General features: G+C 54.5%; 2 protein-coding genes across 8 annotated transcripts in view; one reads left to right on the forward strand and one right to left on the reverse strand.

Moving 5' to 3' along the window:
* Positions 1-461: 461 nt before the first annotated feature.
* Positions 462-13986, reverse strand: SNAP29 (synaptosome associated protein 29). 2 transcript variants are annotated; one of them, XM_024763841.1, is made up of 6 exons: positions 13522-13986; positions 8593-8789; positions 7725-7810; positions 6189-6287; positions 2837-3040; positions 462-1014 (listed from the first exon to the last, which is right to left on the reverse strand). In XM_024763841.1, exons 1-5 carry the CDS (start codon positions 13954-13956, stop codon positions 2883-2885), a joined length of 975 nt encoding a protein of 324 aa, XP_024619609.1. In that variant the 5' UTR covers positions 13957-13986; the 3' UTR covers positions 462-1014; positions 2837-2882. The 2 variants fall into 2 exon arrangements, with proteins under 2 accessions (XP_024619609.1, XP_024619608.1); XM_024763840.1 differs by lacking the exon at positions 462-1014 and having other exon boundaries at positions 2765-3040.
* Positions 13987-14172: 186 nt separating this feature from the next.
* PI4KA (phosphatidylinositol 4-kinase alpha) overlaps positions 14173-14342 on the forward strand; it is a 94484-nt gene continuing 94314 nt past the window's right edge. For all 6 annotated transcript variants that reach the window (XR_003005744.1, XR_003005745.1, XR_003005746.1 and 3 more), the window contains exon 1: positions 14173-14316. Coding sequence is in view for 3 of the 6 variants with exons in the window: in XM_024763689.1 (XP_024619457.1) it covers positions 14173-14316 (144 nt within the window). In the remaining 3 variants the exon portion in view is untranslated. The remainder of the gene's footprint in view (positions 14317-14342) is intronic.

A 14342-nucleotide genomic window follows, 5' to 3' on the forward strand; every position in this document is an offset into this window, starting at 1 on the left:
GACACACACTCTGAGCAGAAGCCCCTCCTCCCATGTGCACTTTTAATGACTCGCTCATCGTTTTGTACACATTTCACCCATCAGAGCTGAAGACACTTAACAACATTGGTAACTTTAAAAATTCTGCAGAAAAGGCCTATGTAGGCAAAGTATAAGATTTTTACTAAATTGCTGTGGTGTACACTTAAAATCACATATTCACAAAAAGAAGTTAAAGAAAGAGAAATTAAAATGCACTTATGTGGGCTTCCCTGGTGGCGCCGTGGTTGAGAGTTCGCCTGCCGATGCAGGGGACGCGGGTTCGTGCCCCGGTCTGGGAGGATCCCACGTGCCGCGGAGCGGCTGGGCCCGTGAGCCATGGCCGCTGAGCCTGTGCATCCGGAGCCTGCGCATCCGGAGCCTGTGCTCCGCAACGGGAAAGGCCACAACAGTGACAGGCCCACATACCGCAAAAAAAAAAAAAAAAAAAAAAAAAAGCACTTATGTACTTCCATTCTTGCCACCTGAGGTAAATTCAGGTCTCCTTTCCTATATAACGCAAAAAAGACGTCCACGAGGCAACCTGCCACTGTTAACTACAAATCACTACGTTAAAAAGTTCCTCCGAAGGAAAACGTGCTTATTGTTAAGTTAGGAGCACACTTAACATGTAACCAACCTTGAGTTAGAAAAGCCACTTTTTGGAAGGCACAGTTTGTTTCCAGGTTGACCGTGGAATTCCAGATCTGTCTTCTGGACCCCATGTGGCAAGAAGGACAACCCCGGCCGGGTACCCCCATTTCTCCCTGACACGTGCGTCCAGAGGGCAGAGTTTTCCTCTGCTCACAGTCACTACACGCAGGTCCTGGAGGCTTCTCTTGTCCTGCTTTGTTCTCTGAAAGTGTGAGCGGCTCTGCTGTGTGAAGCAGCAGCCACTGGCCCTCAGTGGGTGCGGGAGCAGGTGGGGACCCGGCAGAGATGCTGCCCAGCACGAGGATGAGACAGGCCCTTGGCCCAGGCTTTAGAATGAGGGATCTGAACAAGAAGAGAACCAAATATACGGGGAGACGTGTGAGGGAAACGTTTCTAGAAGAGTGAGGGCAACTCTCCCTCCACAGCTTGGGGTAAAAAAGGGGGTGGTGGTGATCGGCTTCATCAATCCAACAAAAGACACAAAATAAGGTGCTACTTTGCTTCAAATTGGTTAAATCACTAACCCCATTACGTGAGAGGAGGGCTGCAGACAGTGTTTGGCAGTGGCCTTTGTCTGTATTTATTTGAAGGAGAAGCTCAGGTCTAGGCGTGCTGACTAATCTCCACGTGTCTATGCCTGAGGGCAAGGAGCAGGAACAGTTATCATGACACCCACTGAGGAAGGCGTCACGGAGGAAAACCCTGGAACATGCCGGGTGGACGGGCACCCCCAGGCTGCCCTGCATCCTGGTGTCACGCTTTGGAGCAGCCTTTTTGCTGGAGGCCCTGTGAACTCGTTCAGTGTAGGCCGGGTGGACATGTAAAATTCTTCCTTTTTCCAGTTACCAGGAGAACAACCATGATGGGCTTGTGATAAGCAGATGTGGGTCTGATTACCTTCCACAGCATCCAAACGCCCTGTGACATTCCCAGTGATGTGGGTCAGACTCACAGGGCGGTTGGAACATGACAGAAAGATGTGTCTGCCCACAGAGGCTGTCAGTGTATTTAGGAAAGTCAGGCATTATGGGATGGAACTTTTATATTTGAATTGCTACATAAACGCTGTTGCATTGCTGCTGCCCCTTAAAGACGTTCCTTTGCTTTAAGGGACTTTGTTTATATTCTACTGAACCAAAGTGGTGAAGGTCACCGTGCCGGGGCCAGGTTTCAGGGTGAAAGGCACTGTGATTTTAAGGTTTCCAACCTAATCTGTCTTATTAAAATCAGTCCCTTTCACCATCTTCAAAATATTTTAATTTATTTGCTTTTAAAAAGACCAGGACCTCGTGGCTTCAATTATTTTGTTGGAGGTACCAACGTAAAGAAATTCCTTTAAGTACAGAAATCAATTTTAATTAGTACTTTTAAATGATTCTCTTTTTTTGTAAAATGAAGAGAGAACAAGCTAGGCCAGGTAGAATGATAACATCTGGGCTTTTTTTAAAGCCATATCCTTCTGTGCACAGTCAGTCTCATTAGTGGAGCTCCAGTCCTAAAACTGGGGCCAGAGAATCAAGTGATGGGTCAAGGCATGTTGCCAGCAGCACAGAAGAGTGGGTGGGAATCCTGGATGGGCCAGGGGACCCCAGGCACCGAGTAAACATGTTTGGATGGGGGGCCTGGTCCAGGTGACCTGAGGGCAGGGAGCTTGGTAGAGCACGTCTGTGTGATGCTCCTCTCTCACGCTCTGCAGGCCTCAGCCAGCTGGCCAGGGAGCCTCCAGCCAGGGCAGAACGTGTTCCTGACCCTGTGCAGGGGCAGCGGGGCTCACCCAGCTCCCTATGTGCTTCCAGGCGTCACAGTGAGCAGGGCTGGTCTGAACCCCCTCCTACTAAAATCAAACGCCTGCCAAGGGGCTCAGAGCATCACAATGTGCTCGTGGAGGTTGGGGGGAGAAGGATGCCCACAAACACGGGTCACATGGCCCTCAGCGCTCTACCTCACAGAGGCCTGGGGACGAGAAACACAGCAGACAGAAGCAGAGGCCGGCATGACCACCACTCTGCCCGCACACCTCCAGTCAGGGCCCTCAGAGAAGTGGGGCACATGCTTTCTCTACAACAAAACCTCTTTTGAGACCCACTCTTACAACATTTGCAAACACATGTGAAATCACATTCTAAAGTAATAACTGAAATTTCTTGGGCGTTTAAAAGAAGACCTTTCAAATCTTTTCATCACGATGGAGTGGAAATCCGCCTCCGTCTTCAAAGCTGCCGAACTTTCCTCTCTGTGCTCTTGATGTTGACGTCTAACTTGTCCACCTTGGTTGTGAGCCGGTCAAGAATGTCGTCCTGCTCCTCAATCTCTGTCTGCATCCCCAGGGCAATGTCCTTCAGCCGGACCAGGCCCACGGACAGCTCATCTGTGGGACAGGAGAGCACACATGGGCCTGAGCCAAGTCACAGCATCGGGACGTGCAACCCCAGATGCTCCCCCCATGGGCTCGGCAGCACTGCAGTCACTGACCCCTCTTTCCTGGAAGACAGGCCAGATGCCAGGGCATTGGTTACATGCTCCAAAACATGTGCAAGTGAAGAGAAAGCAGTAGCGCTTAACAGGAAAGCCACTCCTCCCTGCCACCCACCAGGACACCCACTGTTAGTACACAGTGTTTATTTTAGAAATTCATATAGAGCCACACACCTTTCAGCTGCCTTTGAACCTTACATCCCCAGCTCCCTAAAGCTGGGTCAAGCACAGGTCCAGAGTGGCAAAGAGGAAGATCCCCATTTGGAAACACATCTGAGATACACCTCAGGCTTTTCCAGTCTTTATAATAAGTATTTCCCTTCTTTTAAAAAAGTTGTAAAAATCAATCTCAATTCATTTTTAAGAGAAATAAATTCTATAAGACCATGGTCAGCCTCGAGTATGTGAAGGGCTTCCTTAGCACAGTGACAAAGAAAGAACTGACGATGAGTGGGGAGGAGACCAGCCAAGGGGCCCGGGGTCCCCTGATGGGGCTGTGCAGACCGCAGAGGGGAGTCGTGACGTGACTGACTCTGTCCAGATGAATATAAAGCCCCTTCCCTGTGTGTGTGTGTGTGTGTGTGTGTGCATGTGTGTGCCCTGAATGTGTGTGTGCATGTGCACAGGGTATGGGGACGGGGTCACACCCAGAGCTGCTTTCTGCCCTTTCACTAGGAAAGAGCTGGGGGAAAACAGAAGAGGTGGTGCTTTGTAAGCCTTTTCACTAAGTTAAAGATAAAATATTAAGTGAAAAAGGTCAAAATACACAAATAGTTGGCAATGGCACCATAAATCTAAGCAGAATCAGATTTTTTAGAAATGGTCTTACTGGGACTTCCCTAGTGGCGCAGTGGTTAAGAATCCATCTGCCAATGCAGGGGACACGCGTTCGATTCCTGGTCCAGGAAGATCCCACGTGCCACAGAGCAACTAAGCCCATGTGCCACAACTATTGAGCCCGCGTGCCACAACTACTGAAGCCTGCATGCCTAGAGCCCGTGCTCTGCAACAAGAGAAGCCACCGCAATGAGAAGCCTGTGCACCGCAACAAAGAGTAGCCCCTGGGGCTTCCCTGGTGGCGCACTGGTTGGGAGTCCACCTGCTGATGCAGGGGATGCGGGTTCGTGCCCCAGTCTGGGAGGATCCCGTGTGCCGCGGAGCGGCTGGGCCCGTGGGCCATGGCCGCTGGGCCTGCGTGTCTGGAGCCTGTGCTCCACAGCGGGAGGGGCCACAGCGGTGAGAGGCCCGTGTACCGTAAAAAAAAAATAAAAAAAAGTAGCCCCCGCTCTCTGCAACTAGAGAAAGCCGGCGTGCAGCAACAAAGACCCAACGCAACAAAAACAACGAAAAGAAAAGAAAAGAAAAGAAAGCCTGTGCCCCTGTATCCCATGGACACTGACAGCTGTAAGGACACCCAGGTCTCAGGGAGCTGCCGGCAGCTGGGACGGCTTGGGACCCACAAGGAGCTGCACTGGGGTGAGAAGCTGGATCAGGGAGGGCCACCTGGCAAGGGACCGCCAGCAGGGCCGGGCGTCCAAGAGGCAGAGGGACCTGCCCGGGGCAGTCGTGTGGCCCTATCAGCAGGGACCATGGACGGCCGTGCTGGGGTCCCCTGCGCTGCTCTGTGTCCCGCTCACCCTGCCGACCCAATGCACACCCTCAGCCTCTGGGGTAGGCTGTCCTTGGTCTTCTTCCTGCTGCACTCCCTGCATTCCTGAATCTCACCCCCTGCAATAGGTCTTCCCTCCAGCAGGCACCAGTGCCAGCCTTTCTTGGTGGGGAAACCTTTGGTGGGGAGGATGGAGGGCCCGCCAGTCCCTGTGTTTCTCTGGAGTCAGGCCTGGCAGATACACCCTCTGCCTGATGCCTTTGGCTCCAGGGCCAAGTCCAGAGGACAAGCAAGCAGTGACCTCCGGGGTGCCCCTGGGCTCCAAGGGCAGAGAGCAGTTGAGGTTCAGGGTGGAGAAACAGAAGGAATGACACCAAAGCAGTTGTCACTGCTGGACGGTGGAATTTGGGTATTGGTTTCCTTAGGGCACTTGCCTCACTTCACAGTTTTCTACAATGAGTCTATGTGCTAAGAAACAAAGGTTAAATGAAGGTTAAATAAAGGATGTGGGTCTGCCTTACGTGTTGTCTGTACCAGTAGCCCGGGCTGCTGGAGTGGGCACTGCCCTGGGAGAGCTGGGGGCCTGCGTCCCCTGGGAGGAGAGAGCAGGGGAAGCATTCCTTTCTGTCTCACCCTCTTTGCCATCCCCTAAGGGGAAGGAGGGTTGGCAAGTGACCTGGGTGGCCATGGGGGAGGTTCACACGCAGGGAGCAAAGGTCAGAGGGGGCTGCTGAGGGGCCAACTCCTCCACCCGACTGCAAATAACCCCCTCCTCTCTCCATTCTCGCCTTCTGGGCCCTGGGTGTAAAGTAGGGACAAAACTGAACTTCTCCTGTGTTTCTGGAGACTGGTTAGGGAGACACCAGAGAAGCCAGCAGGTATGTGGTTACAACAGGGCGCCCTGGAGCCTGAGGCCCAGGAAGCAGGGTGCCTGGCCACGTGGCCAAGGTGCTGCTGGCCCCATGTATGCCTGACCTGCTGGGCCGCCTCCCGCGAGCCTTCCAGTTTTGCTCACCTGACCCTGCCCGAGCCCAGGGCACACGGAGGAAGCAGGGTGGCATGGCCGGGTGGTGAGGGGGGTGGGCAGAGCCCAGGCTGCACAGGGTACTCCCCAGACCCTGACCCTGTCACTGTCACCTCCCAGACAAGAGGTGGGGATGGAGACAAGCGGGCAGACCCCAGAGAGGGTGAGGGGCTGGGATGTTGCACATGCGCACGTGTGTGTGTGTGTGTGTGTGTGTGTGTGTGTGTGCAGGGGTGGGCAGCGGGATGGAGACAAGCGGGCAGACCCCAGAGAGGGTGAGGGGCTGGGATGTTGCACATGCGCACGTGTGTGTGTGTGTGTGTGTGTGTGTGTGTGTGTGCAGGGGTGGACAACGGGGGGCCCCAGCGCACACAAGCCGTGGTGCTGGTGGCGGTGCTCTGGTCTTACCGAGGTTGCTGTCAATCCTCTGGTGACAGGTGCGCAGGTGTGGGTTCCTTGGGTAAGCCTCGGAGCTCATGGCAGAATCGGCCCCTCCAGGGATGGAGTCTGAGTTGACAAAGAAACACCAGGAGGACGGTTAACTGACACACTTGAAATGCCGCTTCACAAAAGTCATCTTAATCTGGAAAACGGGTGGAAGGACTAAGGCGGTTGGTTCTGAGGCCACTGAGAGAGGCAGGCAGGGGACAGGGAAGGGGCGGGAGGGAGACACTTCCTGAGGGCAGCCCCTTGGAGATCAAAGAACCCCAGCCTATGGGTCACCTGGTCAGCCACGGACCCTCGAGCTCAGGAAAGAGATTCATGCACGTAATGGTATGGCAGTTGGAGCAGCCACCACGCAAACCCACACAGGCTCCGGAAAAAGAAACGTTAAATGATGCACATTTGCCCCCAGAAATCTTCTCTGAACCTCAGTTTCCAAATGCACACAGAAAAGCCCTGTCACCCAGGTTATGTCTTCTGGGGACCATCTCTTTCTAGACTTGGGGTCTCTCCTTCAGCATGGCCTACGGAAGCCCCTCAGCGCACAGTCTTCTCCCACTTCCTCTGCGGCTTTTGCCTTCCCAGATGAACCTCCTGGCCCTCCTCTGCCAGGCCTCCCTTCGGCTGTGCCCGCAGGCGGCACAGGAAGCATCTGGTTACTTCCAATGTGCCTGGCTCTCTAGGGGTCGACAGAGCCCCCAGGAGGCCTTGATTCCTTTCCAGATGAGGGATGTTTCTGGGCCCATCATTTGATATTAATGGGACGATCTGACACAAAACACCTCCTATCTCACACTCCTTGTCCACACGGCCGCTTCTGCGCCCACTGGGGCTCGGGGGCTACGTTAGCCTCCTTCTGTCACTGCAACAAAATACCACAAACCATCCTTTGGTTCTGGAAGTCAGACGTCCAACCTGGGTCTCCCTGGCCTCAGACCCAGGTGTCAGTGGGGTTGGTTCCCCTGGAGGCACTTAGGGAGAATCTGATTCCTGGCCCCTTCCAGCCCCTGGAGGTCAATCCTTAGCAGCGGCCCCTCCTCCACCCGAGAGCCAGCTGCCCCGCACCTTCAAACCTCTCACTCCATCACTCTCTCCTCTGCCTCCTTCCCACTTGCAAAGGACCTTTGCGATTTCACTGGGTCCAACCGGAAAACCCAGGATAATCTCCCCACCTCAAGTCAGCCGATCAACAACTGTACTTCCCTCTGCGACCACGATTCCCCTTTTGCCATGTGACCTGACATATTCCTGGGGCCTGGGGATTAAGCCGTGGATGTCCGGGGGGTCATATCCTACTCAGCATAGGTGTTTCCCTGCCTGAAGATCTCAGAGCTATACAGGCCAGGCTCCCACTCCCTTATCTCTCCCTCCACGGGGGAGCAGGGCTGAACCTGCCATAACGCACACCCCCTGCTCCCTGAGAGAGGCACTGAGGCCCCCAACGCCCCTACCCAGTGCAAGGTGTCCCCGCAGAACCCAGGTGTGGGCGGGAGCACTGACCTGAGTCATTGAGCTTCCTGAGGTTTGGGTGGCTGGCCTGGTACTGTGCCTCCTGGTCTTTACTTGTACTTATGCCTTCTTTCAACCTTTGGATAAAAGTTACGAGAAGAAGAAAGCTTTTAGAAAGGAAAAGCACCTGTGACAGTGCAGTCTTTTCTAACAGTGCCCATGTGAGAAAATCAAATGCCTCTTCTGACCAAGATACAAAGCCAAATGAATATTCTAACTGCAATTATGAAAACACTGAATAAGGGGAGCAACCTACATTCTTTGTGTTACGGTAGGTAAGGTGTTGATTTTCTGTAATGTGGTGATATTGTCTTTACAATAAAAGACAGATACAACAATCTAACATATGAGCAACAATCACGTTTTAGCAGAAACTGAATTATTTTACGTTTGAACACATGGCATTTATATGCCAGCCAAAATTGCAGTATGATTTTATTATACCTCTAGCCAAAAATTTTGAGGAAAATAATCTCTGATTTTAAAATGATAATCAATGGGCAACTTGAATTAGATATGGGGAAGCTGGACATGAAAACTTTTTAAAGCAAAAATTCTGTGAAGTGAGTCACATTTATACTAATTAGAGTGAACATTCTCTCTTTCAAATTACCAGGAGCAGTAATTTATGGAGACCCAATTCACGCAGAGTTTGCAGACTGAACAGCGGTCACATCACACAATCAAGAGCAGTGGAGAACGCTTCTTGTTTCAAAATGTCTGAAGACAAATCCCTCCCAGTGAGTAACTTTCAGGGTCCTTTGGTCTCTTTAAGGCATGAGAAGTGTCCTGAAAGGCTCGGCCACCAGCACTAAACCCCCCTCTGCTGTTTTGCTCCGGCCAGACGGGCACTGCTCACCTGCTGCTGGGCTGGGGGGCAAGGGTGCCATTCTGCACAGGTGGGGTCTCTGAGGGTTTGGATCTGAAGTAATTCATGAGCCCTCCGAACACACTCTTGATGCTGTTGATGTGCTTCTGGCTGGTCTTCAGATCCTGCTCCATCTTGTCCACCATCTTCTCTGTGCGCTCCAAGGCCCCTCGCTGGCGCACGAGTTCCTAGGGAGGATGAGACGTGATGGCATTGCACTTTCTGTAGCTCCCCGTCACCCGCAGAGGAAGGCTCTCTGTAAATCCTCAGCCAGCACTTGGGGATGGCGCAGCCCCCACCCTAACCTGAGTCCCGCCCGAGCTCTGGAGGGGAAGGTGCCAGCATTAAGTGTCTCGTCCTGATTGCGATTAAACTCTGGTTTTGAACAACCAGCAGGCAGAGGTCGATCTGGAGTCGATACGCTGAATCTAGAAACTTGAGAGTTACCCCCATCTATGTCGCTCCCCTTCCCAGGGAGCATGACACACATACGCACCAGCAGGGATGCAGGAGCTGGCGGGGAACATGCTTGAATGCGGGGCTCCGTCCCGGCAGGAGTGACAGTGTAGAGTGGTCTTAGGTGGCAAGAGAACCACCAAAGGCAAAGGTTGGTGCCCCTTGCTGCATGTGCAGGCTGCCCGGGCCGCTCATACCGTGTGTTCCCGAGAAAGGCCTTGTCTGGCTCCTTGCCCTCGTATTAGCCTGAAGAGTGACTTTGCTTCCCAGAGTCCTCAGGTCAGCCTGACAGTCTGCACCAGCAATGTGGTTTACAGGGTGGGGGGCCTTGAGCCACACAGTGTGACCTCTGGAGGGGCTGGAGACTCTAGTCAGCCAGGCAGGCAGCCGTGCCTCCGGGATGTCACACGTCACAGTGGGGGGAGTGCAGGCTGCACACACAACTCCACAGAGAGGGGACAACGGGAAGCTGTGCTTGCTCTCCTGGACTCTGCCCACCAGCTTGTCTCCCTTGAGGATTTTAATCTGCATCCTTTTGCTGTAACAAACCACAACCGTGAGTATAACAGCTCTACTAATTCTGAGTCCTTCTAGGGAATCGTTAAACCTGAGGGTGCTCTTGGGGACCCCCACAACACCTCTAAACAGCACTTCTCACTCTCAGAGGCAGAAGGCTGCAGAGCAGACAGCCCCTGGGCTTCCCTGGCACAACTCCTGGTCAGCAAAGCAAGGTCTCCCAGATACCATGGAGGCCACGGGTGGACATTTTAGGAAGGAGCAGCAGACACAGCCAGATGCCACGGCGCTGGTGTGGGATGTACGACCTGCCTGGACGGTAAAGACCCGGCCTCACAAGGTGCCTCACAGCTAAGAAGCCAGCAAGTTTGATCCTAGAACTTTTCAACAGTTGAATTCAATCACTGATCCTTTATAAAATCTACTGGGAATTACTTCACCGAGCAGCTGATCGTCTCCCTCCATCAGCTTCTGCTTCAGGATAGGGTTGTGCTAAGAACTCTGGCTGCGTCAGAACCAGCCCGGGCTGCCTTGGAGGGGAGGCTCTGGTCAGTACAGCCCCTCACCTGGAGAGGGGACGGGTCTGCCCAGAGGATGAGGGCACCACCCCAACTCACGGGGACACCCAGAACAGAGAGCTGCGATGGCCTCCGTTCCCAGGCTGCAGAGGTGTCCGTCCCCATGTGGCCCACCTCTCTGAACTGAAGGCCTAGCAGGGTTTGGCGACTGTCGAGTGCTGGAAAGACTCAATGAGGTGAGGGGGCCCCACACGAGACCGTGTGCAGGATGTGCTGGCCGGGCTGCTGAGAGCATCCTGGCCCGACTCCCTTTCCGCTGATGCTAACCAAGCTGGCCACTCAGGCCCTCATCCAAGGTTTGTTGCTGGACTCCCTGAACCGAGACCCTGGGCCCCACAAAACATCACTGGCGCGTGCTCAGCAGCCAGAGGGGGCAGGCAGTCTCCTTGGCCAGGGTGGTGAAAGGGCACATGAAGACTGCGTCCACGTGGGACACAAACAGGCAAACCATTAGGGGACTGGTCGCAGAAACAGAAGCCATCCACTAGAGGGACCACGACGCAGAAAGAGCATGGGACTTCCCTGGCAGTCCAATGGTTAGGACTCTGCGCTTCCACTGCTGGGCTGGGCTCAATCCCTGGTTGGGGAACTAGGATCCCACAAGCCACTCGGCGTGGCCAAAAAAAAAAAAAAAGAACACTTCTGCTTAAGTTAAAATTATATAAAAAAAGAAAAAGATAAGTATAAGCATTTTTTTTTGTTTTTTTGTGGTACACGGGCCTCTCACCGTTGTGGCCTCTCCCGCTGCGGAGCACAGGCTCCGGATGCACAGGCTCAGCAGCCATGGCTCACGGGCCCAGCCGCTCCGCGGCATGTGGGATCTTCCCGGACCGGGGCACAAACCCGCATCCCCTGCATCGGCAGGCGGACTCTCAACCACTGCGCCACAAGGGAAGCCCTAAGCATGTTTTTATACACAGAATATCTCCACAGGGACACTGCAGGAACAGAAGGTGAGTGGCAGGGGGTAGGGGGGCAGCGGGTGGGAGCAGCCTTCACAGCCTTCTGTATCATCTCAATTTTGAACCCTGTGACTAGATTATCACTTCACAAAAATTATACCTCAGGAAAAGAAAAGAAGAAACAAATCATGCCTGAGAAGTGGAAAAGCCTCTATGGTTCTGCACTGTGCTCCCCAGGCCGACCCACCTCTCCTCTATCCTGTGGGGTCAGGACCTGAGGCGAGAACCTTCCAGAGAGGTGAACCCTACAGGTTTCTCAGGAGAAGGGCAGCTCTCCTTCACTAGAGGTGACCTAAGTAACTTTCCTGCTGCTGCCACGCTGGGCCTAAAAAAGTCAAGTCCTCAGTGTCTAAAACATGTGTCCTGTTTCGGCACCTCTCAGCTGGGTATGTGACGGGCACCTGTCTAAGTTAGGAGGTTAGTTTAGTGGTGATTGGGGTCTGCTGGGACAGAGCTCACCACCACCCCCCCCCCCAAATCCCCCAGGGGAATGAAAGAGCGATGAAAGGGATTCAAAGACAGTAAGACAACTTGGAGATTATGGGGTAGGGTGGAGACGGGGGTGCTGACCATTCCTGCCTCCCAGGGCCTCCAATAATTGAGAACTGATTCAATCCTGGAAAAATTCCATGTGTAATCTCACTGATGACAGAGCCTGTCACCTGCTCAGTCATGATCATACCGTACCTCTCACAGCAACACCTGGCTTGGCCATGCCAAGCCTCACGGCCTGAGGTGCCACTCTGCCTTTGCTCTCATGGTCCCCATTATAGGAAAGAAGGAACTTTGGGGGCAGCATGGGGTTTGTCACCACAATCCTTATGAAACAACGTTATCCTCTGTGTTTTTGGCACTCCTGACCTTCCCTCTGACTGTACTGGGTCCTAAGCTCCTCCTCCAGGCCCTTTCCTGGAAGGCTTCCTGGGCGACACTTTCCTGCTCAGGAGCTGTGGCGTTGGGCCAGTGCCTTTGCGTGACTCTTCTCTTCCTTGGGAAGTCCCTCCTCCTCCTCCTATCTACACCTTAGCCTTAGAAGCCAGATTCCAGGGTATCCTCTGCCACAGTATTCTACTTTCTGTCACTCTGATTTCCTACTTCACCCGTTCTCAGTTGCCAAAGATGTCTTTTTTTTTTTGGCTGTGCTGCTTGGCATGTGGGATCTTAGTTCCCTGACCAGCGATCGAACCCGCGTCCCCTGCATTGGAAGTACAGTCTTAACTACTGGACCACCAGGAAAGTCCCCAAAGATGGCTTTTTAAACCTTAGTTGGCTTCCTTGGGCCTGGGACCCTTAATCAAGTGACCCCTCCACCTGGGCCCTAAGACCTCAGGCAATCCTCCCAAATTTAAGTCAACATTTTCCATTTAGACTGTAATGTAGGAATCCAGTAGACACAAGCAAAACTTCCTCAATGAGGCTAAAGACAGGCAGGTGGGGCACTGAGGGATCTGGTGATAAGGAGAAGTGGGGAAGGGAGATAACCCAAGGAAGTGGTAACGGGAGAATGATGGGACGGACCTCAAGACTGTCCAAGACTGTAAGTGACCAGGTCAGTGGGAACTTTCCCAGAGAAAAGAATTACGAAGAGACCCAGGGAAGAACATGATGCTTTAGCTTCCAGAGCTACAAATGCTTAAATTGAATTATTTTTACCTGATATAGCAATCACAGGTTATTACATTTTAAAAAACTTTCTAAAGAAATGCCCAACACAACTGTTTCATTAGTACGCTGAGGCGAGAATGTGGTGCCTAAGAAAGAACAGCTCTTACCCAAGGTCCTACTCTCTGAAACCACCTATGGACGTTAAGAAGAACTGCAGAAGCTAAGCTGGGACGGCAGACTGTCACAGACCGCCCCCGTCTCTCTAGGACATCTTCGTCGGTATCGGGAAGGAAACGTAAGGCCCTAGACTCGACCAGACTCGGGCTCCGGCGCACTCAGCAGTGTCCAGGCAGACAAGACCTTCACTCTCCTCCTAGCGAGGCGGAGGAGCGCTCAGTGCCGGGAAGAACCCAAGGTCCATCTCCTCGGACGCTTGACACCAGCAGGCACAGTCCTCGCTGGGTCACTCCAGGAGGAAGGGCTGAAGCCACGGGCCAGGCTTCTGTCCAGGGAATGTGTAAAAGAAACAGACCCTCCACGTCCCTAACCCGGGGTCTGCTGTCTAGAATCCCTACTTACCTGGACCGAACAGCGTGGAGATGACCCCTGACGAGGCGTAGAAAAACAACAACCCTGTGGACTAAGCTCAGGAGATCGCCAGGGGCAAACTGCCCCTTTCGGGTGTGAAAACGCGCGTCTCTACGTAGCTAACAGATTGTTACCGACCGTCCAGTCACCAAAGTACAAGACCCGTCCTGGCTGACCGGTCGAGCCCCCAGGAGCCCCGGCGACCGCGGACTCACCTCGGAGGAGGCGACCCCGATCCTCTCGGACTCGTACATCAGGGACAAGGACCTGCCGGTGCTGGCGGCCGTGGCCTCGGCCCGGCGCAACACCTCCTCCCGCAGGGCCTGCTGCCGGTCGGCGGGAGCGCCGGGCCAGTCCGCGAGGTCGCGGTTGTCCGTCCACGGCGCCGGCCGGATGCCCTCGTCCTCCGCGTCGTCGTCGAACGGGTTGTAGCTTCGGGGATAGGCCGACATGGCGCCAGCGCTCGGCCTGGAGCAGGCGGGAGGAGCCGGGCGCGGCCGAGGCGAGGGGCGCTCTCTGACCACGGGGCAGCTGCAGTATCTCAGAGAACCTACAGAAGCTCCCGTACGCCCGTAGCCGTCGCCGCGCAAACTCCTTCCGCCAGAAGCTTGCGGAGGCCCTGCCTCGGAGCCGACCATCGTGCACCGCATCGGGGGGAGGGGGCCACGCCCGGCGCTCGCGACCGCCGCAGGCCGCACGGCTCCCGGCACCCCCCAGCGGTGGATCTGCCCGAGGCCACGCCCCGCTTGCGTAGGCAACAGAGAGGTCACGTGGCGGGGAGGCCGGATGGAGCCGCGCCTGCGCCGTGAGCTTCGGCGGTCGAGATCCCGGTGAGGGAAGCCGGCGGGCGGTGCCGCGGGACGGTGATGGCGGCGGCCGCGGCCCGGGGAGGCGGTGGCGGCGGCTCCGGCTCGGCCTCCGGCGCTGGCGCGTCACGGGGTTTTTATTTCAACACGGTCCTATCGCTGGCCCGCTCCCTGGCCGTGCAGAGACCGGCATCCCTGGAGAAGGTAGCTCGGCGGCTGGGCGCGGGCTG

This window comes from Neophocaena asiaeorientalis, unplaced genomic scaffold (assembly GCF_003031525.2).
Source record: "Neophocaena asiaeorientalis asiaeorientalis breed wild unplaced genomic scaffold, Neophocaena_asiaeorientalis_V1.1 scaffold110, whole genome shotgun sequence".
Lineage (NCBI taxonomy): Eukaryota > Metazoa > Chordata > Mammalia > Artiodactyla > Phocoenidae > Neophocaena > Neophocaena asiaeorientalis.